At 45.2% G+C, this 23919-nt stretch overlaps 1 protein-coding gene across 1 annotated transcript in view; it reads right to left on the reverse strand.

The window, feature by feature from the left end:
* LOC138301680 (deleted in malignant brain tumors 1 protein-like) overlaps nucleotides 1–23919 on the reverse strand; it is a 91141-nt gene that overhangs the window by 55199 nt on the left and 12023 nt on the right. Inside the window, exon 2 of the mRNA XM_069242194.1 lies at nucleotides 10911–11222. Within this exon, the coding sequence (XP_069098295.1) occupies nucleotides 10911–11222 (312 nt within the window). The remainder of the gene's footprint in view (nucleotides 1–10910; nucleotides 11223–23919) is intronic.

A 23919-nucleotide genomic window follows, 5' to 3' on the forward strand; every position in this document is an offset into this window, starting at 1 on the left:
CGCACAGTTAGCAAGATACTTCTTGGAACAATTGTTTTTGGTACTTAGGGAGGACCTTGCTACCCTCAGGCAGGAAATCACCACTGAAGTCAAGGATCTCAAGAGATGTCATGGAGCTGGGAGAACGAATTGACATGGTAGAGCATATGCATGATGCCCAGGGGGAAGAGCTGGACCACTATGGTCAAGAAATTCTCGCTCTACAAGACAGCAATCAAGATCTGCAATATTGTGTCGAGGATCTAGAGAACAGACAGCAGCGCTCTAATAATCACATCAGAGGGGTGCCACTGCAGTCAATGACAGGGACTCTTGAAGACTTTGTAATCTGCCTGTTCCTGCATGTCGCCCCAACGCTTAAAGATTAAGAGATAATACTGGATCACACCCATAGGGCTGGTCACCCTTCCCGGGCCCCAGGTCAAACGCAGGACATACTTACGTGCCTCCTCTATCACAAACAGCGAGAACTAATATTGGTGGCTGTACACGACCTGAAGGCAATCGACTTTGAAGGGCCTAAGATGCATCTTTACCAGGATATTTCCTCACTGATATTACAGTGCCACGCCCTTCGCCCTGTAACGGCCATACTCCAAGAGAAAGAAATCCGATATAAATGGGGCCACCCTTTTTGGCTGCAGTTTGTTTGGCAGAGTGGGTATCCATCAGAGGATCATAGCCGAGCCATGCCGCCACCCGTTGAGAATCGTCAACGTACAACCAGACAGCATTGGGGGGAGAGCCCACAAGCCTTCAGAGATGGAGAGCTTAAAGGAGAGGGCAGAGCTGCTCTGCCCCTTCTGGCATCAGTAGAGTGTGTTGGATGCAGAGGCAGAGCCCTAGCTACCCAGTCATGGCTATACAAGTTCGGGCTATGATACCGCTGGGGCTCCCCTTTCATGAAGAGGCACCCTAGACCTGACCAATCACGCAGCGGGACCAAACTGTGGCACTTGGCCGTTCGAGGATAGTCATGAGGGGCAGCAGAGCTTCCACCCAGAGGATGGCTGATGAGCGGATAACGACTTGGTATAATGTTATGTACCTCCTTGAGAGAACCACTGTTGGTCCGAGGCGGGAAACTAGTTTGGTTATTTGTTAGTTGTCAGTTCATTTCTCTTAATGATGACTTTCTTTGACACACAACCTATACATGTGACACCAGCAAGGCCATTAGGAGATGATTTTACTTCTTTCTAGCGAGGACAATGAGGGCATTCCTGAATTTCCATAATACACGTACATGTCAATTACAGTTCTTAGCCTCAATGTCAGAGGCCTTCATGTCCCAGTGAAGAGGCAGGCCCTTCTCTCCCTCCTGAGAGAATCCAAGAGTGACATATGCCTTATACAAAAATCACACTTGATTAGAGCGGACTGGAAGCATTTGAGATCTCGCTGGTTCGACCAACAGTACAACTCTGCAGGTCCTGGGAGGCCGGCAGGTGTAACGATACCATTAGCCACACACTTCCCGGAGAGAGTGATGGATACGCAAGCCAAGATAAACTGGAGGCTCCTCTCCTTACATATAGACATACACGGACATAGGTTTACAGTGGAGTGTATCTATGGCCCCAATGAACAGCAGGAAAAGTTCCTTAGAGAGGCCACTGGGCAGGTGCTCGACACTTCAGACACAGACATACTCATAGGAAGTGATCTCAATGTTGTTTCAGATACCAACCTAGATAGATCTGTGCAGCATTATAGTCAAACAGGGGCCTTCTCCCCAGGCTTCAGGAACTGACTGGAGGAGGGGGCTGCCAAACTATGGCGAGCGAACAATCCTGCAGTCAAAGAGTATACTTTCTTCTTAGCTGCACATCAGACTTGTGCATGCCTAGACCTCTTCCTTGCCACAACTTGCATCCTTAATGCGGTGACTCATTGGGGTGGCGGCCCTCTCAGATCAAGCCCCAACTACACTACACAACGCTGCTCCCAGATGGGGCCTCAAGCTATGGCACCTTAATGCTAAGCTTTGATGTATGCACATAAGTAAGGTACAAGATCATGTCATCCTCTGTCACATGACGCAGACCTCTGTTGCAGTAGAATGGGATACCCTAAAGGCAGTGAGGCGGGCCAGTTCATAGCTATTGCAGCACGCTCTAACACGCTCCAGCGGGAGAAATCTCAGCAATTAGATGCCAAAGTAAAAGAACTCGAGGGGCGACATAGGGAAACTGGCTCTCCTCCAAACCAAGCAACAGTACTATGTGGTGGGTGGGGACAGATGGGGTCAACTTCTAGCTCACCGGCTCCACACTCAAGCATCACAACAACCGGTGAATGAGATTCAAACACAGAACTGCACAGTATCTAACAAAGAAGACTTGATTCACATGGAATTTTAGATGTTCTATCCATCTCTCTATACGGCGGAGCAGCTGGATGCAGATGCGATACCAACATATCTGGAGTTGATCTCTCTATCTATACTTCCCCAGCCAACAACCACTGCATTAGACAAAGATATATCCCCACTGAGTTTTACTGGCTATTCAATGCCTTTGAATGGGTAAAGTGCCGGGACAGGATGGCCTCAGTGCAGAATTCTACAGACCCCTTTGGGGATCTCTTGGCCCTGGTGTTGGCTAGACTATACAATGATTTTGCCACCACAGGGTCTCTCACCCTCCGATGCAACTAGGCAGGATTACGATTATCCCTAAGCTTGAACAAAACCCCCATCTCTGCTGATCCTGTTGACCTATTACCCTGGTAAATGCCGATGCTAAGCTTTTTACAGGCATCTTGGCAGGCAGACTGGCCCCTTACATACAGGGTATGGTGGACCCAGACCAAACTGGCTTTATCTCCGAGCGGACTTGTACTGACAACACTAAGAGGCTTTGCCACCTCTTCGATAACACCCAGCATGCCCAAATACCAGCACTGCTACTCTTCATTGATGCGGAGAAAGCTTTTGATTGGGTACATTGGGATTTATTTACTTGCCGTACTATCCCGCTGTGGCGCGGACCCAACATTTTGTAAATGGGTGCATTGCAACTACACTTGCTCCCAAGCTATAGTGAGGGTTAATGGCTCCTTATCTAACCCATTTCCTATTTCCAGAGGAACCCAACAGTGTTTTCCCTTGTCACCATTACTATTTGCCCTCTATATGGTGCTATTTGCCAAGCATATATGACAAAACCAGCGTAAAGGTCAGCCGATCCCATAGAATAGCTCTCTATGCAGATGACTTTCTTCTTTAACTGACCCGACCAAACCAGTCACTTTTGGCAGCCCTGGATAAACTGCAGATATTTGGGTCTGTAGCTGGTTTTAAAGCAAATCTGGCCGGCTCCTCCATTCTCAATCTAACAGTGCGGGAGAGAGAGGTGGAGGAGCTGAAGACCATTTTGCTACGCATGTGGGCTAAACAGGAGGTGAAATACCTAGGTCTAGAGATACCAACCACGCCGGCATCCACAGCTGAATGTAACTATGCTTCCCTATTGAGTGAGGCCCACATGGCTCTGGTCACATGGAAAGTCTATGGCCTCTCCTGGCTGGCCAAGTGGCAGCATCAAGATGACACTCCTGCCCAAGGTGCTGTTTATTATGCAAACCTTGCCATTGCAATCCCCACCTAAAGTACTCTATAAAGTACAGAATCCTATCTGGAAGTTCATTTGGGCTGGGAAAAAGGCGAGAATGGTGAAAGAACAGGCCTATGTGCTACAATGGAAGGTGGGGGGCTGGGAGTCCCCCATATGTTAAGCTACTACCAGGCTGCCCAATAGCGCAACCGGGTGGAATGGTCCCACATGAGCACCAAGAAACACTCATGCTTTATCAGCCAGGCAGCATATTTAGACAATTCCATGGCTACTACGTGTACATCGCCCTCCTGGGGTGTACATCTCCCCCATTCTAGGTGCCAAGCTGGATGTCTGGGACAAGGTGCAAACGTGCAAGGGACGGTCTTCCCCATATACCCGCAAACGCGGTTATCGGCAATCCATATTTTTCCACCGGCATTCACTGGGTCCTCCATTCAGGTCTGGCAGGACTCGAACTGTAAACGAATTGGGGATGTTTTGATACCAACGGCTTAATGGACTTCTCTCAGCTCCAAAATGATTATGGCATCCCAACGATAGCGCACTTGCAGTACTTGACTATCTGTCATTGGGCGTCCTCGTTTACAATCTGCCCACATGCGAGCAGGCCCATCTTCCCCTTTGAGAAGTGGCTATTGACACATGCGAATGTCATGAGACTCATCTCCGATATACATGCTTTCTTGGTCACACCTCCACTTCTTACACAGACACTGGAGAGATGTAGATGGGAGATGAAATGTGGTTGTTCCTTTATCAAAAGGGAATGGCAGGACATTTTACATTGCGCACGGGTCACGGCTTGCAATAAGAATACCAAATAATTATTTTTAAAAATAGCAAACTATTGGTACTACACGCAGGTGATGGTTGCTGGATGGAGAACAGGTGCTACTGACCGGCGCTGGTACCAAAGTGGACAATGTGGCACATTAACACATATTTTGTGGCACTGCCCTAAAATAGCCTCCTTTTGGGACACAATCCTGCAAACCATTGACAAGGTCGATGATATAAACATTCGAAGCTTCCCCAGCTATGTCTTGTTGGCGCTTCTAAATAAGCAGACATACCCCCTCAGGGCCCCAGAAGGTTGTGCTATCACGTTGGCAATTGGGGACACTAATCAACTTCTATTAGCCCGATGGATCGAACAAGGTCCCTACTTAAACAGACTGGCTACACAAGCTGTGGAACATTTTGGGAATGGAGAAATTGATGGCAACGGCTGCTGGATCACTTCCACTATTTGATAAGACATGGGGTCCTTATATTAATTATCTCTCTGATGAATTTAGGGAACTGACATGTCACTGTTATTTACGCATATTTAACTTGTCTACTACAGACGCACACCTGACTAAGACTGCAGACAACACATAGGTGCCTTCTGGTAGTCCATGTTTCCCATTTTCAGTCTCTGCTGAATTAATCATACACATGTGCTGGCGTCTTCTGCTTTCTTTTCTGTGTCGCTTGTTTTCCCCTTCCCTTCTATGTTATTGATGCCCACCGGCCAGCGGTTGTAGGTGGAACAGTTTTTTTTAAATATTCAAACTAATAAAGAGATATTAATCCTAAATCACTTCTTTCAGCAGAACACTAAGGAGACATTTTACTACTTGCAGCAGCAGGGCGGTATGCTTTTACAAAGAAGTCTTCTAAATCATCCCAAGTTCAGGAACTCAACGGATATCATGGTAGACAGCAGACTTTCAACACAGTTCTATAATTCACTGGCATCATACAAGAAATCCTGCAAAGAGATCTCCCTTCGGGGGTCTAAACTTGCCAATATTTGGGAAGAAGGACATGGGAGGTTTTGAAGCAATAATTGGGGTACTTTATTTTCTCCATTGAAATGAATGCAATTTCAGGTGGGATGCAGCTGAAAAAAAAAATATATTTTTTTACTTTAAAAATCGTGAGTCTCCTGTCTGAATCTACTGTGTTTTAATGTATGGTCCAAAGCACTGCTTCTACATTCTGGGGGAAACTCCTGAAAGCAATCCTAGCATCAACGTATGCATATTTTCACCACTCTGTTACTGGACTCACTGATCTTCTAACGTTCTTCAGCTGAGTTGGCTCGCTGTTGGACCCTTGTCCCTCTGAAATGCTGAATGATATCCTCCAATCCTCCATGGCAGAATCTGTTATCATTTTTAAGAGTACACTCAAAAAGAGAAACTTCCTTCAGGACCTCACTATATCCTACATGAAACCCCATTCTCAAAAACACAAATACTACACATATTTACTCATAAAACTATAAACTTGTTGCAAAAGAATAATTCTTAGTCATCTGATTGAGGGAACAATCTACTGGCAGCTGTCACAGTTGAAGTGAATCATCAGACACCAAAGATGGCGCCCCACCTTAGAATGGGGCAGAGTCCACTTTGATTGCATTCTGCTATGACCATATAACTCAAGACAATTGAATGATCACCTATGCAGCAATGGTTCTTTCAAAAGACTTTCCTAATGTACCCAACTTCAGGCATATTGGTGGACCGGGATAAATGGGTTTCCAAGTGAAGGGTCCAAAAGAATTCCTTATGTTCTTTCCGTGTGAGTTCAGATCATCTCCATCCTCACATACTCATTGCAGCTAATGAAAACCTGATGTTCCACACTGCTCCACATAGTGATGGGATTCCTAATTAGGAGATAATGCGCCAGCTCTGCATGTATGAAAATTCCCTATTTACAACAAACATTAACCCCCGCCCCACCCCCACCAACCAATTAATAGGATCTGGGATAATCGACTCAAGAGTGTGTAAAAATGTCTATCTTGGAGGTCAGCTCATGCTTCAATAAGATTTAATTCCTAGGCACTAGTGCGCTTAGACTGTGTAGGCACATGAGTGAGATAGAAGAGGATCACTTTGTGGTCAGTCCAGGTGAGTTGCAGGGAAGCGATAGAAGTAGTCAGCTAATGGATGGAAAGTAGCAGATCTAGAGTGTGTCCTGCATCTTGGCTAGGTCCTGGAACCAGCAGAGCAAGATATATGGTGGAGCAAGAATTAAAAAGCGTTAAGGCATCAGTAGCACTAGGATCACTTAATCACCCATTGAAATATCATAAGGTTTACTACTATCTGCATGAAGTCATAAGCAGAGATGCAGTGAACAATGGAATCAATAATTTGCTTAAAGGTCTATAGCAGTGGTTCCCAACCTTTTCATTTCTGTGGACCCCCACTTTAACATTAATGGAACCCAGGGACCCCCACTGAATCATCATTGGAATCCGGGGGACCCCCGCCTGAGCCATTAGTGGAAGCTGGGGAACTAGTATGTCAACATTTGTTAATATTTTTTAACTTTCTAAGCTCTCGCGGACCCCCAGGGGTCCCCGGACCACAGGTTGGGAACCACTGGTCTGTAGAGTAGAAACATTCTAATAGTGCACTTATGTGCAATTTCAATATTAAATAGGATAATGTATGCTAAAGAGGAAAGTAGGCTGTTTAAGTTGAGCTGTCGTTAGTTCTACCAATGACCACAACACCACCACCCAAAGTGGCCTGGCTTCGCTTTGAGTAGCCGTTAAGAATGCAAATAAAATCTGGGCTAAACACTTTCTTCAAGCCACGTAGCTGATAAAAATTAGGTGTAGCCTAAGACCCATGAGTAAGCCATTCAATTATGTGGCATGCTTGCCCAAAAAGCGGTTACTAAGAAAGGTGCATGAGAGCACCGGAATTTTACAATTGAAGTGACGTGCCAGGCAAGGGACGACACATCAGGAGAAATATCTCAAAGAGGTATCAAGCAGGATGGCTAGTTGGATCACTTAATGAGCTGTTCCCTGATCCAGTGGACAGTCTGTAAAGCTAATGAACTCCGTATTGGTGCACATTTGCAACGTCACTGACTACCTGGCCACGATAAGTAACATGAAAACATTTGCTTCTCCCTGCCTTCAGAACAGGATAAACATAGATCCTTGCTAATAATAACATATCACTGGGTCTTGAATATGAGTCTAAATTGGCATCCGGTGATTACCGTGAGACTAACATCAACAATGATCATTTTATTGTAGCTAGTACTAGGTGCTAGCTTATCACTCTGAAATCATCACTGAACTCAGCAATGCAAACGGGCCAGAATATCATCTTTCACTGTAATCCCTTTGACGGTCTACGGTCACTTAAGATCAGTTCAATGCTCAACCAGCATGCTTAGATCAACAATTAGTCAGAACTAGACTACGCATGCTTTACTATTCCAGGCATGAGCCTTCGATTGAGTATTATGCTCAGTCTTTGCATTCTTACAACACTGAGTAAGCTGGTTTCCAATAGAAATATGAATCCTGTTCTGACTATTGTAATGTGTATGTAAGTGATGCCGGCTTTGACTCAGGAAGGGAGTAAAAACCTTAGATTCAAGCAGGGGATTACAATTCTAAGGATCCAGACTGATCTGCTAAATGCCAAAACTGGAAAACCCTTAGCACCCAGCCTTCTGGACAGGATACTATTTCACTTCACCACTGAGCTCTAACTCTGCTTCATAACTTGAAATCAATCCTACATTTGGGAGCTACTCTTCACCTTGCTGAGATGCTGCACAAACTACTTCCTTGCTCATTTTCTTAACAACCAAGAACATCGGTCTGGACCCAGAATTTGAAACCAGTGGATTGTTGCGACTTTTAACCTTGAGTCTCCCAGTCAGAGTCTAATCGACCAAAATCCATAGCACAAGAGGTGAGATCAATCGAAACCTAATTCCCAGAAAAATGTCTAGTCCAATCCTCACTAAAGCCTTTTGAGTTCAAAAGTTCCCACAGACAGAGACGTTCTTCCCTCACATTACAAATTCATGCTGGATAGAAAACTAGCACAAATCAAAGCATTTCAGTGAATAACACTGGAAGCTCATGTCACCACCAGTTGTTAATATAGTCAATTGATCTTTTCAGCATGGCAACACAAAACATTCAAAATCAGTAGAAAGCTCTAAAATACTCTGACAGTGTTAGAGCATTCCTGCATTAGAGTTGCATGCGTGGTCCAGCACTGGCTGCACGGATCTGAAGCAGACTCATGCTATGGACCATGTGGGGCTGTAAGTATGTCTTCTGATCCTGTAGTACTCATCCGGTTACTGTTAGACAGTTCACCTTCAACACAAGCTGAGTGCTTTGTGGTCACTAGTGGCAGAGGCACATTCTAGAAATGCGCCGTGACAAGAACAACCCTGTTCTGCACTATACACTGACATCAAGTTCTTCACTGGGATGTTAAATTATGCAGACAGGAAAAATTCCTCCTCCTTGATGAACTGGATGTGCACACACCTGCATAAAGCTGCCAGTTATTTACCAGCTTTCCTAATCCCCGTCTTCCGCCCCATGTCTGCCTTCATCTCCATGGTCAATGTGACTCAGTGTGTTATTTACTAAGGACAACATTCATAGAATTGTTGCTAATCCCAGCATTTCCTGCTCATGCTGCAGATTTGAAGCTTTCAATGGCCAAATGAGCTTGTACAGGTGTCCGATTAGAGCTCCTTCAGAGTCACCAGCACTGATTAACCTGTAGTGTTCACTATAGCTACTGCTTGTTCCCCAACATTTGATCTTCCAGGTGCTGTTTACTCAGCATCTTCTTTCCTTTTACCACGCTTGCTAGTGTGGGTTTTGTGACCAATGGCGTTCACTGTAATATTCTCTTAGTGCTTATAAATGATAAAATCGTGCTGTCTACCCCCATCTGAGTCTCTCTTAAAATGCAATCTACCTTGCATTACATACTGCATTCCCCAGCGCTCTGCTCTTCCCTCTCCGCCAAGACATTCCCTTGCTTTCTTGTAGAAAGCCTTCCCCTGCTTTCTTGATTCGGTTTCTAGGTGCTATACTACAATGTTTCATATAGGCTTAAGTTACATTACTAACCTCTAATGTCAAGGTTTTGCATTCCACCCTCCCCCATGGCTATTTAAGTGTCATTGACTGGAACATTATTTCTCCCAAGCAGAAGTACGAGTGATAGATGTTATGTCACTTAGGTCCAAGGCCACCTACCCATGAATAGAACCCTTCCCTTCCACACATGGTCCAATATGTGGAAGTTCTATATGTGGACCTTGACCCAAATATAGGTTAAATATTTCACCTTGAGTTACATCTACATTTTGGCTCTCATTAGGACCTTGGCGGTATATACCGCCTACCGCCGTGGCGACAGCCACCAAAAGACCGTTGCCGCGGCTACCAGCCATCCGCCGTATCATGACCACAGCCGGATTTCTGCCAGAAGGATGGCGGAAATCTTGCTGTGGCCATGCCAGCAGCAGCGCCACGCCAGTAGATTGCCGCCGGCCGTATTATGAGAAATAATACGGCCTGGCGGTGTTCTGCTGACGGACACTGCTACTGCAGCAGCGCCTCGTCCCGTCTCCTGCTGGAGGACCCCCTGGATCCAGGTAAGTGGGTGCTCCGACAAGTGAGGGTGGTGTGGGGTGTGTGTGTGTGTATGTATGTGTGTGCCTGTATGCATGTGTGTTGCATGCTGTATGTGTGTGCATGTTTGCAAGTATTAGTGCGTGTATGTTGGGTTGTGTGAATGCGTGTCTGCGTGTATGTCTGTAAGTGTGTGTGGATGTGTGTGTGAATGGCTGTACGCATGTGTGTATGAATGCTGGAATGGATGTGTGTATGCATGTGTGTGTGTGAAGGGAGAAGCGTGTATGAAGGGAGGTCTGGAGAGGAAGGGGGGGTTGGGGGAAACCTGGGGATGGGCAGAGGGGTGGGGAAGACTCCTATCATTGACAAGGGAGGGATTCCCTGTCAATGATGGTGCCTACCGCCATGGTTTTCGCGGCGGTAAGGATGCCACGAAAACCATGGCGGTAGGTGGGGTCATAATCCCGCAGGTGGGCAAGTGACGGCCGCCGGGCTGGAGAATGAAGTTTCCAGCCCGGGGGTCATTACCGCTGTGTCGGTCGGTGTGGTAAATTGGCAGTTTGGCTTCATAATATGGAGGAAAGTACCGCCAGCCTGTTGGCAGTACTTTCCTCCATATTACCCCCGACCTTTAGGGTCATAATGAACCCCTTTGTTCTATTAGCACAGTGATTTTGTTTTAGAAATTATGTTCAGTGTAGCAATTTTTCCATTTTCAGATTTTCTCTTTTTCCTAATGATTGATGTTTTTTTGTCTACCCTCTCCTTTGAAGTGAGTCAGAGTGGAGTGATCCATAATTGCAGATCTAGAACACAAACATCAGTTTCAGAAATGTTCATCTCTCACTTGAGGGGAGGCCAGCAAAGCACTGATTAGGCAGGACAGTGAGTGAAGGACGTACCTGAGCAGATGACCCCGACGTCATTAGAGTGGGAGCAGTCGTGGATGGCCCAGCCTCTGTGCGGGCAGTCCCAGAGGAAGGATTCAGTGCCTTTGCAGTTCAGGTCATCCAGGAGAATGCTGCCACTTCCTTGTCCAAAGTAAGATTTCCACGCAAAGCCGAGTGCATTTCCACATTTGAGTTGCCTGCATACGACCTGCATATCAAATACATCCCATTTGTCATCGCACACTGTGCCCCAGGAGCCTTCATAGAGTATCTCAATGCGTCCAGCACATCGGTTGTCTCCATCTGCAAGGCGTAAATGTATATCTGGATAAGGAGGCAAAAACAGAAAGAAGCAAGAGTGTTAAAGAAGAACCAGGAGGAGCAACTGATCACACTGGTGGAGAGCTGGGAAGACTAAAACTAAAAGACTTGGCCTCAAGATAGCTGTGTTGTTAATTCTCCACGCACAGAGAAGCGCATGTAGTATGTACTGCCAAGGATGTGCCTAACCTGTGAATTAGTATAGGCTGTTAGACACTATCACCCGCTTTACGTATTCACTGTGCACAGATGTTTGGTAAAGACACAGACGGCGCAATCTCAGGTGTACAACAAGGACATTCAAATGATCATTAGGACCAGTCATGCATCTACAGAGTGGCAGAAGGCATACATAGTAATACAACTACTGCATAATATGCACCACAAAACAGGATAAAACAACTGCATAACCTACAACATAGCTGATAACAATAATTACAAAATCTCACATATAAAAATGTAACAGCTGTATAATCTAAAGGATATAAACAATCACGTAATTGTGTTATCAAGAGCATCAGTAATCATAACCCGACCGTATAAACAACATACACGAGTAATGCAACTTTATGTTGTGAAGTACAGACAAAAGTAACACAAAACACAACTGTATACTCTAAAGCATAAAGAGCAATGACGCAGTTAAACAATCTAAAAAATAACAAACCATAACACAACTGCGTTAATGAGAAGAGCACAACTGGATATTGTAAAGCATCAACACGAGAACAGCTTTATAAACTAAAGCGTAATTGAAATTAAATCATGCATTTATGTTCTCTAAAGCATAAATACTAATAACTCAAATGTACAATCTAATGCATGAACAGCAACAACACAACGTATCCGACAGTGCATAAACCGACCAAAACAACTTTTTAATCCAAACAAATACCACAACTGGGTCATCTAGGTAAAGCAAAGCACAAAAATTAAACAATGAAACAAATATGAATGCAGCTATAATATCATGAGCTTTGGTTCCTTTCGCATGCATAGAGCTAACTTCATGACTTAGTATACCTCAGAAACCAAAGACAGATTCCACGGAGTGTAGCGGACCAGGAGCAACCAACGTTTATGTTGGCGCAAGTAGGATAGGTGAGAAGAAACAAACAATGCAAGTATGTATGCATTTATGTGGTATTTCGATTGTCTTAGGTGGACAATCCCTCCTCTGATGCATGGCTCAGAATGGGGGATAGCTAGTTTTTCTTTCACCACGTTCGGTGGAACTCAGATCTGCGCAGACTCAAAATTACAAGACTCGCCAGCAAACCAGTTCAATGGCAACTGTCACTTAAAGCTCTACAGATAAGATATAACAAGCATTTACAATGCAACGGGTCTCGCGTTTGCTCATGTTAGAGCTGATCGCGTTGTAAACTCCTAACCTGACTTCTCACCTATTGGGCAAAAGTGCATTTATGTACATAACCCGAAAAAGTGAAATTAACTATGTAAAGCGCTTGACTTCTGCCAAGCGAGATCGCGCTCGTAAATTAGAGAAAAAGAAGTCCACGAGCCCGATGGAAAACAGCGAGCCTCGCATGTTTTCAGTACTTGGTCGCTGCGCTAGAGGAGGGCTAGCCACCGGAAAAGGCATGACGTATGCGTGCCTTCGACTAATGAAAGCAAGCAGATTTTATTAGGCAAGCCCACGAACCAATAAAAAACACTGACGTGAAGTTAACAGGGCTCCGAGCCCTTTTCTAAATACTAAAGCGGTTCGCTGCGATACGCATGCACGAGTGCATGCAACGCAGGCTCGACCCTAAAAAGGTACTGTCATGTCAGATTACTGTCCCCTGTATACATCTCTGAAGTGCCCTTGTGCTTTGAGCCTCTGGAAGGGCAGCCAAAGTACATCAGCTGAGTGAGTATTCAAGTTGTAAAAGGATCAAAGGGTCAGTGCAGCTGACCTTCGGTCTTACACGTCACTGTAAAACCAGTAACTCTAAATACTTGTGCCAGTGGTATCGAATATTGCAGATGTGAACAAAATATGTGTCTCAGTTGCCACTTCACTCCAGGTTACATTACAACAGAGGAGGAAAAGTAAGAATGGGGTACAGAAAATCCTGATCCCAGTTACATCTTTTTGTACAGTAGTTGTGAATGCCATTATTGCATATCAGTTTTTTTGTTATCCAAATTCTGAAACACTAAATATTTTAAAAAAATCATATAAAACAAATTGCATTTTGTAAAACATAAAATAATAAACAGAATAAGTACATATATATGTACACTGCATCATTGACATCAAATAGAAAATAGGTCACTCTTTAATGGACATTTAAACAGAAAATAACCTTCTGTGTCATGGTTTTACTATCTATTTTTGTAGGGGCTCACCTGACACAAAGCAGTGTCAATGAATTTTCCTGTGCAAAATGTATTTTGCCCTAAAAAGTGACCAATTAGCAATATGCTATGGCTTTGCTTGCGTAGTGCCAAAACCCTGAAAAGTAAAAATAAGGACATGTAACAGAATGGGCACAGTGCAAATACCACTAAAATTTAAAACAACACCAGTTCTACTAAAGTGAGTTTCTCTACCTTTACCTGAAATTCTAGAAGTAATTGAAACCAGGTGCTCTCAATAAGTGGAATATCCCACGATTTTCCAAATTGCAACATGCACGATTGCATTGAAATGACATACTTTACACAATTTAGGGCCAGATGTATCAAAGCTTTTTGCATTCACAAACTGTGCGAATGCCCGTTTGCGAATGCAAAAAGCCATTTCAGAATGTATCAAAAGCATTCTGAAAGCAATTTTAAGGAATCGCAAAAAAAGCGATTCCTTAAAATTGCGACCCTGTTGCGACTCTCAAAATAAGAAATCGCAAATAAGGATTCCTTATTTGCGATTTCTAAAACACATGTAAGAAGCAATTCCTTAATGCGAATTGGGCATTAAGGAATTGCTATTTACCACCAAGTTGAACATGGTGGTAACCATTTGCAAATTTTAAAAATGCATTTTTAAAATTTACATGTAAAGCACACATGCCCTTTTGGCATGTGTGCACTTTACATGTTGTAAAAAAATGTTTTGGGGCGCAGCAGAGGGGGCCTAAGGCCCCTAGCACCCTGGACTTTGCATATTCACAAATTGCGAATTCCAGTTAGGAATTCGCAATTTGGGACATGCAAAATATTCGCAAATATGGGCCGACAAGCCCATAGATGCGAATGGGGTCCGGTATCGCAATTTGCGATTCGGTAATAGCATTCGCGATTTTTAATATTTCTTAAAAATCACTATTTCCGATTCGCAAAAGGCATTCTTGATACATCTGGCCCTTACACTTATGAAGTTTTCATTGTGTATAATTTATACTAAAGGATATACCTTGATGACAAATGTCTCAATGTTCTCACTGGCTCGCCTTTATGCAGTGGTGCAACACTTAGCATCACACTAAAATGCCATCACAGCTACACAGATCTTTGTACGCATAGTACCAGGTAATTTCTGATGTTTATGCAAGATAGCACTCCACTGTATATGTTTTCTATGTGTCTTCCTAGAGATCTAAGGTGAGGGACACATTAGATTGCCTCCTAAAATGTTCTTCATATTGCTAAGAATACAATCTTAGAATTTGTACAGAATACAAAAAGGAGGTTTTCTAATGTAGATAAACCCATGATCTGGTTATCATAATGATAATGACCAATAAATAAATCTGTTGGAAATTGCCCTTTCTGCAGGGTCATCCCCAGACTTTTTGCCTTCCTCCTTTTCTGATCTAGTTTATGTTGACTTTAGGACTCTGTGCACTTTACCACCAATGCTAAAGTATTTGTGCTCTCTCCTTAAAAATGGAGGAATAGGCTTATCCACAACTGGCATATTTAATTTAATTGTAAGCCCTTAGTAAAGTGCATTATATATGCCCAGAGCCTGTAAATTAAATGCTACTAGTGGGCCTGCAGCACTGGTTTTGCCACTCACTGCAGTAGCTTTTCAAACATGTTGAAGGCCTGTCGCTGCAGAGCCTGTGTGCGGAGTTTTAAACTGCCATTTCGACCTGGCAAGTACACCCACTGCCAGGCCCAAACATTCCTTTTTATTACATATAGGTCTCTCCTAAAGTAGGCCCTAGTTAGCCCCCAGGGAGGGTATAGTGTATTTAAAAAGTTGGACATGTACTTTTAAGTTTAACATACTCTGGTAGTAAAAAACGATCACATTTGTTTTTCACTACGGCAAAGCCTATCTCTCCAATAGGTTAACATTTGGATTACCTTGAAGCAGCCTTTAAGCATAACCTCCAATTGGGAAAATATAGAAATTTGGAGTTTGGTGTCTCTGGACTCATAATTTAAAATCACAATTCATGGTGCAGTTGTATTTTAAAATGTAAGTCTGAAAATGCCACTTTAAGAAAGTTGGCATTTTCTTACTTTAACCATTCTGAACCTCTGCTGGTCTCCGAATACACATCTGTGGTTGGTGACAGCTGAGTTTTCTGCATTCCCTCTAGACAGTCACACACAATGGGAGCTTAGGTGTGACTTACTGGGCCAATAACTGGAGTGATGGAGGTGGAGCCTAGCACTGCCTCACTTATACCTGAATAGGGCTGTCTCTCTACCCACACAATGGGCTGCATAACCCCCTGTAAAGTGTCTGGAGCCAGGGGAGACCCCACTTCAATGGCAGATGTGGGTATTGGACCCCAAACCCTATAAAAAAAGAACTCTAATGGAACCAAGGACATTCTGCCAGGAAGAAGGACTGCTATGCTGCCAGGAGGGACTGCCACTCTGCAACTGCACTGCTGTTTTGGCCTACTGCTTGCTGTGTGCTGTAGGAGGGACTGCCACTTTGCTACTTGCTTTGCTGTGTTGGCCTGATACTTCTTGCCTGCAGAGAGAAGGACTGGACCTGTTCTCTACAACCTTGAACCCCAGATTCTCCAAGCACTTGTTGACTTGCTCTGTTCTCCTGCAGTCACAAGGACATCAAAGAATCCCTGAAACTCTCCTGGTGCTGCTGGACTCTGCCATCTGTGAGTCCTACCCTTGCCTGAGGGGCCCCCATCAATCCTGGGCCTCTGAAGTGGCTTCTGCTGCTGATTTCTGCAAACACCGACACATTGTGCCATCAATGTCAAATCTTTGCTCCATCAAAGGTACTGTTTCAGCGAACTTTGTGTGAGTTCTGTAGCTGGCCTATCCTACATTATGGTCGACCTTGCAACAGTCCCTCGCAACCTCAAGTAACCTTGTGTAACCACTAGTGCCTTCTAAGCACTGTTTTCACATTTAATCTTTAAAAAACTAATATCTCCACTTCTACTTTTTGGATTTTTTATGTTTTGGTTTAGTTTTACTCAGATAAATATTCTCTATTTTTCTAAACTGATGCAGACACTTTTTGTGGTGTCTTTCACGGTGTCACTTTAATTAAGTGTTTCACAAATGCTTTGTTCATTGCCTCTTAAGTTCAGCCTGACTGTTTGGTGCCAAGCTGATAGAAGGTGAGCACAAGTTAATTTAGGATGTGTATCTGACTTACCCTGACTAGGCTTTTGGCCCCTACTTGGTGAGGGTGCATACCTTTGCCAACTAGACACCCATTTTCTAACTAAATCCCAAATCAGCTACGTAGAATCAATTCCAATAGTACAGTGATCCTAATTTCTAAGAAGCTGTTGTCAAATGTGTTTTGGCTGCAAAACACAAAGAATCGTCAGAAGGCAAAAAGATACCAGAACCATGACCATAGTAACAATGGAAAATGCAAATGTTTTGTTTAAGAATCCTTAAAAAAACAATGCAGAGGGAAGGAAAAAATGTGGTTTCAGGTTGACTTAACCTTCATGAAATCTGCCATCCTTATTGTCGGAAATGTGTGTTCACACCCCCAGACAGACAGTGGTGCATGGGTGCAGGCCAGGGTGTAGTTGCTGGTATTTTCAAGTACACTGGAATGTTTTGGTAGTAGTGGGCAAGTGGGAAATACGCAATTAATGAAGATGATCTGCAGATTAACTGTTCAGGAAATAGCATGGCTTGGCCTGCTTGCGTGGAAGGGTAGCTGGCTCACCAGGCAGGCTTGAAGAGGGCTGGCAATTAACTGAAGACCAGGAAGACCTTCATCTCCTATCCTGGATCAACACTTAACCTGCCAACTACTCACTGGAGAGCACTGGTGACAGTGGGCCAGTATCAAATGTACACAGGCAGTGGGGGAAGGTAAACATATCTGAAAGACAGATCTTGAAGAATATTAAAGTATCCTATTATATTGAACTATTTTTAAGTGGAGATGTCAGGAACGAAAAGATTCTTAACATTGCCCATGCAGCACAGGCACACTGGCTGTAGAAGTAGAGACTGTTATGTGGCAGGAGGAACTGAGTCAGTGTGCTGGCAGCAAACCCTACTAGTGTATGTGGAACAATGGGGCATTGCACATTACTATGGTCAGGTTTACTTGAAGAGTATGCAGAAGGCCTGTTCACTAAGGTGGTGCTAGTGCTGGCTACTTAACCATGTTGGGAGAAAGAGAGAGCCCTAGGCCCTGCGTAGTCTGCTTGTGTTGTAAACTACTCCCTAGGTGACATACAAAGTCATTCTTCCAAGAATAGTCCTACAGTGTGAATGTCCAATAGGTGATTATAATAAGGTCGCAATGACTTAGGATGCTAAACAGTAGAAGCAAGAGGGGAGCACCTTGGACAATGGCTATCAATTGATTGGAATGCAGTGCAGTGCTGTTGTCATGCAACACTGTGCAGTGACCTGGCCAATACTCCGCTGAGTTAAAGGGTTGGAAGTGGGGCCCACCTCCACTCACTGTTTGGGGACCAGACTTATTTTTTAATCCGAAGCAAAAGTGAGAAAAGTAGAAAAGGGGGAATGAAAGAGTAAAAGAAAATAAGTAAAACAATGACAAAGAGAGAAGATGGATGAAAAAATAACCTCCAAGAGTAAGATAAAAAGGCAGGCAGTATGTTGTGAAGGAGTAAAGAGCATGGAGTGGAACAGCCTTGGTATTAAAATTAAACAATGGAATGGTCCACATGTAGAGGCACAGATATTGTGTGCTGCTCCAAAGCCAGCAGATGAGACTTGCATAGTAGAAAAAGAGTAAAATAGAATGTTTTTACTTTACTCTGCCACTATGTTTCCCTTTGTGTCAACCAGTGTCTGCAAACAACAGAATCATTAATGGTAATAGTTTGCAAAGGTAACTGAATTTAGGTGTGGGAGGATTGTGATCCTCCATTTTCCACTGTTTTTATGTCTGGCTCGCTATTGAAAACTGCATGATTCATTTACTTCATCATTAAAATAACTGCATTGATATTGAATTGTGTTTCTCATTCTTGTGATCATCTAGTGATCGTGAGCAGCACAGGTGTTAAACTGGACATCCTTGGAATAGTATTTCCCCAAACATTTTGCTTTCAATCCTCCTGTTTTGATGGATTTGTTTTTTATTGTCCTGAGGACTCTAGCATTGGTTAGCAGTGAATAAGTGCACAAAGAGCTTGTGCAAATTGGCATACACCTAATTGGCACATTGAATTTACTTGTATGTCCCTAGTAAATTGTACTACATGCACCCAGGTCCTGCTATCAGTGGACCTGCAGCAATCATTGTGTCACAGATCGAATTGGCCCTTTCAGCAGGGTCATCTGTAAGCTTTTTGCCTTCACCCCCCGTTTCCTGAACCCATTTTGTGTTCGCTTTTGTGATTCTACTACTGATTAGCAGTGGTAAAGTTGACAAAGTGATTGTGCTTGCTCTTAAAACATGGTGAAAGTAATTGGCTTACACAATACAATGGCACATATAATTTACTTGTAAGTCCTTAGTAAAGTGGCATTACATGTTCTCAGGGCATGTAAATTAAATGCTACTAGTGGGCTGGCAGCACTTATTGTGCCATCCCCTTAAATAGCCTTTTAAATCAAGTCTTAGGCCTATGTGTGCAGTTTTGAACTGACATTTTGGTGTGGCAAAATACACTTTTTGCCAGGCATAACCATTCCTTTTTAATACTTATAGGCCACCCCTAACGTAGTACCTAGAGGCTCATAAGGCAGGGTGCACTGTATTTTAAAAAGTAGGAGATGTGTACTTGAGTTTTACACATCCTGGTAGTGAAAAAATCCTAAAGTCGTTTTTCTACTGGGCTATTTTATCACATTTAATAAGTGATACCTTTGGATTTGGAGCAGATAAAGATATGCTGTTTACACTCAAATGAACTGTAATTTAAAATCCTCATTAACAGTCAGATTTTAGGTCACCGTTCTGAAAATGATACTTTTAGAAAGTTGGCATTTTCTTGTCTTAATTTTTTGTTCCTTCTGTCAGTGCCCTGGATCATATAACTGTGAATGGCTCTGCTGTTAGTGTTTTGTGTATTCCTTCAAGACAGTGACACAAATTGGGCTTAGGCATTGATGAGATGATGGGCCAGCCTAGCAGAATGACTGGAAGAGCTGCATCTAGCCCCACTTGCACTTTCAAGGACACAAAGTGAGATACACACACACAATAGCATAGGGAATCCTCCCTTCAGCAAAGTCTGGCACCAGGTACTAGACCACTAGAGCCACTCTTCAGCACACTCCTAGGCCTGGAGACATTACAGAAGGACTGCCCTGCCACCAGAGGACTGTCCTGCTGTTTGAAGACTACCTTGCTGTCTGAGAAGGAAGACTGGAATGGCTTACCTTTATCCCAGGCTAACATGAGTGACTACAGGGGTCAGTTAGCTGACCTTCTGTTTAGGCTACAGGGACAGAAAAAGCTCCAAAGGCCTTACTACTACTGCCCAAATGACCTGCTTCGACTGGACCTGCAACTAGTCCTGCCTGAGCCCTACAGCTGGCCTCTGACTAAACTGAGTCAACAAACTCACTTTGCTATTGTCGATACCTCCCTGTCAACCACAAGCTAGAAGTACATGGTCAGGCAGGACCTGCGACCCAGGCCTGAAGCAACTGATTGACAGATCACAGGTGGGGTGACGTAGTCCATAGACAAATGTGCAAAACAGGAAAGACCCAGATTGATTACCCAGATAGGCAGCAACACCACAAACATTGTAGAAAATTGGCCCCCAGTAAAACACAGTTGGCCGGAGGTGTTCGTGTCCTCAAAACACCATAAAGTTAGATGACACATGAGGTTAGGAACACACAGCCAATCAGAACACAGCACACACACTATGTCACAGAACCCCTGAGCTGGAGAAAGGGGGGAGCAGGATGAGGGAATAGTTGTTGTATTCTCCCTCATCCCCGAATAACATCTTAGGATGGGACCTAATGTCCAAGCTAAAAATGTCTATCTATTTTGCAGAGAACGGGATTATAACCTGCTCCTCAACTAGAGCCCTGTTTCTAGAGCACCAACCAGCGAGACACCTTCACACCACATAGATGCCAGCCAAGATAGTCCCAGCCAATCAAACCTTCTTTGGGGGGATCGCCCTGGAATTTACAGTGAGCTTCTTTGAGCTATGTGAATTGCCTCAGAAATGGGCGTGTCACCCACTAGTACAGACCACCAAAAGGATAACCAACAAGGTACGCAAGGAGCACAAGATCCAAGCCATGATATGCACATGCCTGCTAAATCCCCTGAGGCTCAGAGGGGATTCAGCCCAGGGTGCATAGGGACAATGGTGGTAGCAAACAGACTATGCTCACCCCCGGGGCTACCAAGTCCGGCCTTTATCGCCACTCTGGCATCTCCACAAGTGAGGAAGTGGCTCAGATGAGGTAGCCAGAGACTATGTGGTGCATTACCTGCACCCGAAGTCCCCTATCAGTTGCCGAATATGGTACCCAAATCACTTATCGTTGTATGGGGCTCAGCACCCCTGACAAGCAGAACAACACTCCACGGAAATCTCCCCGCTGACTACATTGGGAGCACCCTGGAGCCCGAGGTAGGTAGGCCATCACCCATGCTCCTCATCTAGTGGCCTGCTCGGAGAGGTCAAAAGCAGGAGCAGACCCAGGAGAGATGCCACAAAGTTGGTCCAACATAAATTGAAAAAGACCACCCTCCAGGGGGCCACATTGGTTGCAAGAGTGCAAATGGCACCAGTCCTTGAAGGAAGCTCCGCCTCAGAACCCCAAAGGGTTTCCACTCAGACCTCATAAAGTGCTGCTGTAGCCACGGAATGGGCCACATGGCCGACCAATGCTACTTAAAGGTGTATCATGAACAAAGAAGGATAAGTCTAGGCCAGTCCCTGCAAAATCTCCATCAGCAAAACCAAGCCCAGGTCAACCCAAATGCATCCTACATTCAGCAGAAAGGGAACTCATCCCAGCAAGGGCGGGGCCACAGCCATGGCAGGGAGGGGTGATTGTCTGGGAAAGTAATACCTTTGCACAATCACAGAATACAAATATGGAGTAAGTCAAACTCCCAATGAATTTACATTCAGCTCATACCCACTCCAAAACTCATTTCAACAATAAAGATCAGCGACCCAACATTAGGAGGGAGCTCACACCTTTACTTGCATTCAGGAAAAACTCAGGACTTCTGTACGTTTTGTCGATCAGGAATCTGCACTTGAATCTGCCATTCAGGTGCTTGCAAGGGCCTAGGCCCCACTTTGTTTCTGGTCCGCCAGGGTGGGGTTGGCTGGCCACACCCAGGGGGAAGGCAGTCTGATGTGGGCAGGGCAGCCCCGACCAAACCATATAAGCGAACACCCAGGTCCCCACATCCAAGTCCAATTAAAATGGGTTTCAAGTGAAAAGGACCCCATTCTTCAACAACAGACCTCCAGCTCCTGGTGGCCCCCTTTCCGTTCCAATACTGATGCAATGTTCCAGTTTCTGGAGCCAGGTTTCCCACACACTTGGGAATATAGGGGGTCATTCTGACCCCGGCCGGCGGCGAAAGCCGCCGGCTTGGCGGGGACCGCCAGAATACCGCTGCGCGGTCAAAAGACCGTCGCGGGTATTCTGGGTTTCCGGCTGGGCTGGCGGGCGACCGCCAGAAGGCCGCCCGCCAGCCCAGCGGGAAACACCCTTCCATGAGGATGGCGGCTCCGAATGGAGCCGGCGGAGTGGAAGGGGTGCGACGGGTGCAGTTGCACCCGTCGCGATTTTCAGTGTCTGCCACGCAGAAACTGAAAATCTTTGTGGGGCCCTGTTACGGGGGCCCCTGCAGTGCCCATGCCATTGGCATGGGCACTGCAGGGCCCCCCAGGGGCCCCACGACACCCCATACCGCCATTCTGTTTCCGGCGGCCAAAACCGCCAGGAACAGGATGGCGGTATGGGGGTCGGAATCCCCATGGAGGATTCCCCAGGGCAGCGGGAAACCAGCGGGAAACCGACGGTTTTCCGTTTCTGACCGCGGCTGTACCGCCGCGTTCAGAATGCCCATGGGAGCACCGCCAGCCTGTTGGCGGTGCTCCCGCGGTCGTTGGCCCTGGCGGATTTTACCGCCAGGGTCAGAATGACCCCCATAATGTCCCCACAAAGTTCTGGAGTCTACGTGTAAGTACAACAAATTCCATAGCACGCACACAAAATCAGCAGATAAATTCAATCAGTGTCTTAGCTCATTAACCGCACTGAGCAGATCTTGACAACTTCAGGTGAAGCACCTGACCTCATCCTCTCCCCAAAAGGCATCCAAACATTCAAAAGTCTGCTCATTGGATCATGTCCCTTCAAAAACAGCGAGAGTAGTGTGTCCCCGGGACCAAAAGCCAAAACATTTTCGATCCGAGGAGAGGTCTGTGCCGGGAGGAAAAGGGACTCAGTAAGTGACTATCACAACCCCATGCAAGGCGCACCGATACGCTCACCTCCGCATCCGGCCTGTCAGTCATATCACACAAGGCCTCCCACACACATCTTCAAAGGAAGCACTAGACATGATCGCAGTCGTTGCCGCAGCAAATTGATACGGGGGTCACGGAGCACCATTCCAACCCCCGCTGGTATTCCAATTAAACATCATCGCATGAAGATTTTTACCTTAAGACTTAGACTGCTTTTTGGAAGCCAAAAACATTCAGCAGGATGAAATTGCAGGCTTAAGTGAAGAGGGCTCAGTGAGGCCAGATACCATCGCTGAGAGGTCCCACTGAAAGAGATTTGCTGCTGAAGAGAAAGCAGTGGGAGCTACAGCAGGGTCAGGCCAATCAGTGATACATCTTGGGCTGATGGGTTGGCAGGTAGGTTTCGGTCTTCTGTCAGTTATGGAAGTAGTTTTTGGTAAAAAGTCCCTAGTTTTAGTTTTAGGCAGAAGTAGTACCACCAATACCACACCAAAGGGTCCAGGTTCCTGGGGGTGGGGGAAGGGCACCACTTGGTGGGTTAGGACACACTCCAGCAGAGGCCAAATGCAGGGTTCAAGGCCTCAGGAACTTGTTGTGTCCCTGTAGTGTACACAGGTGGCCAGCCAACTAGCCCTTGGACGCACTTCTGGTGGTTCCAAATGTAAAAAGGTGGTCCAGTTCTCCCACAAGCGGCAAGGCAGTGCTTCAGGCAACAGAGCAGGCTTCTGGTAGCAGCAGGGCAGCCTTCTGGTGGCAGGGCAGTCCTTCTGAAGTCTTTCACAAGTCCAGGAGTGTACTGAAGAGGTGTTCCAGGGGTCTATTATTTATACTTGGTGCCAGCCTTTGTGCATGGGAGGACAATCTGTCTGACTCCCACATCTGGTTCTGGAAAGGTT

The sequence above is a fragment of the Pleurodeles waltl genome, chromosome 6 (assembly GCF_031143425.1).
Source record: "Pleurodeles waltl isolate 20211129_DDA chromosome 6, aPleWal1.hap1.20221129, whole genome shotgun sequence".
Taxonomy (NCBI): Eukaryota; Metazoa; Chordata; class Amphibia; order Caudata; family Salamandridae; genus Pleurodeles; species Pleurodeles waltl.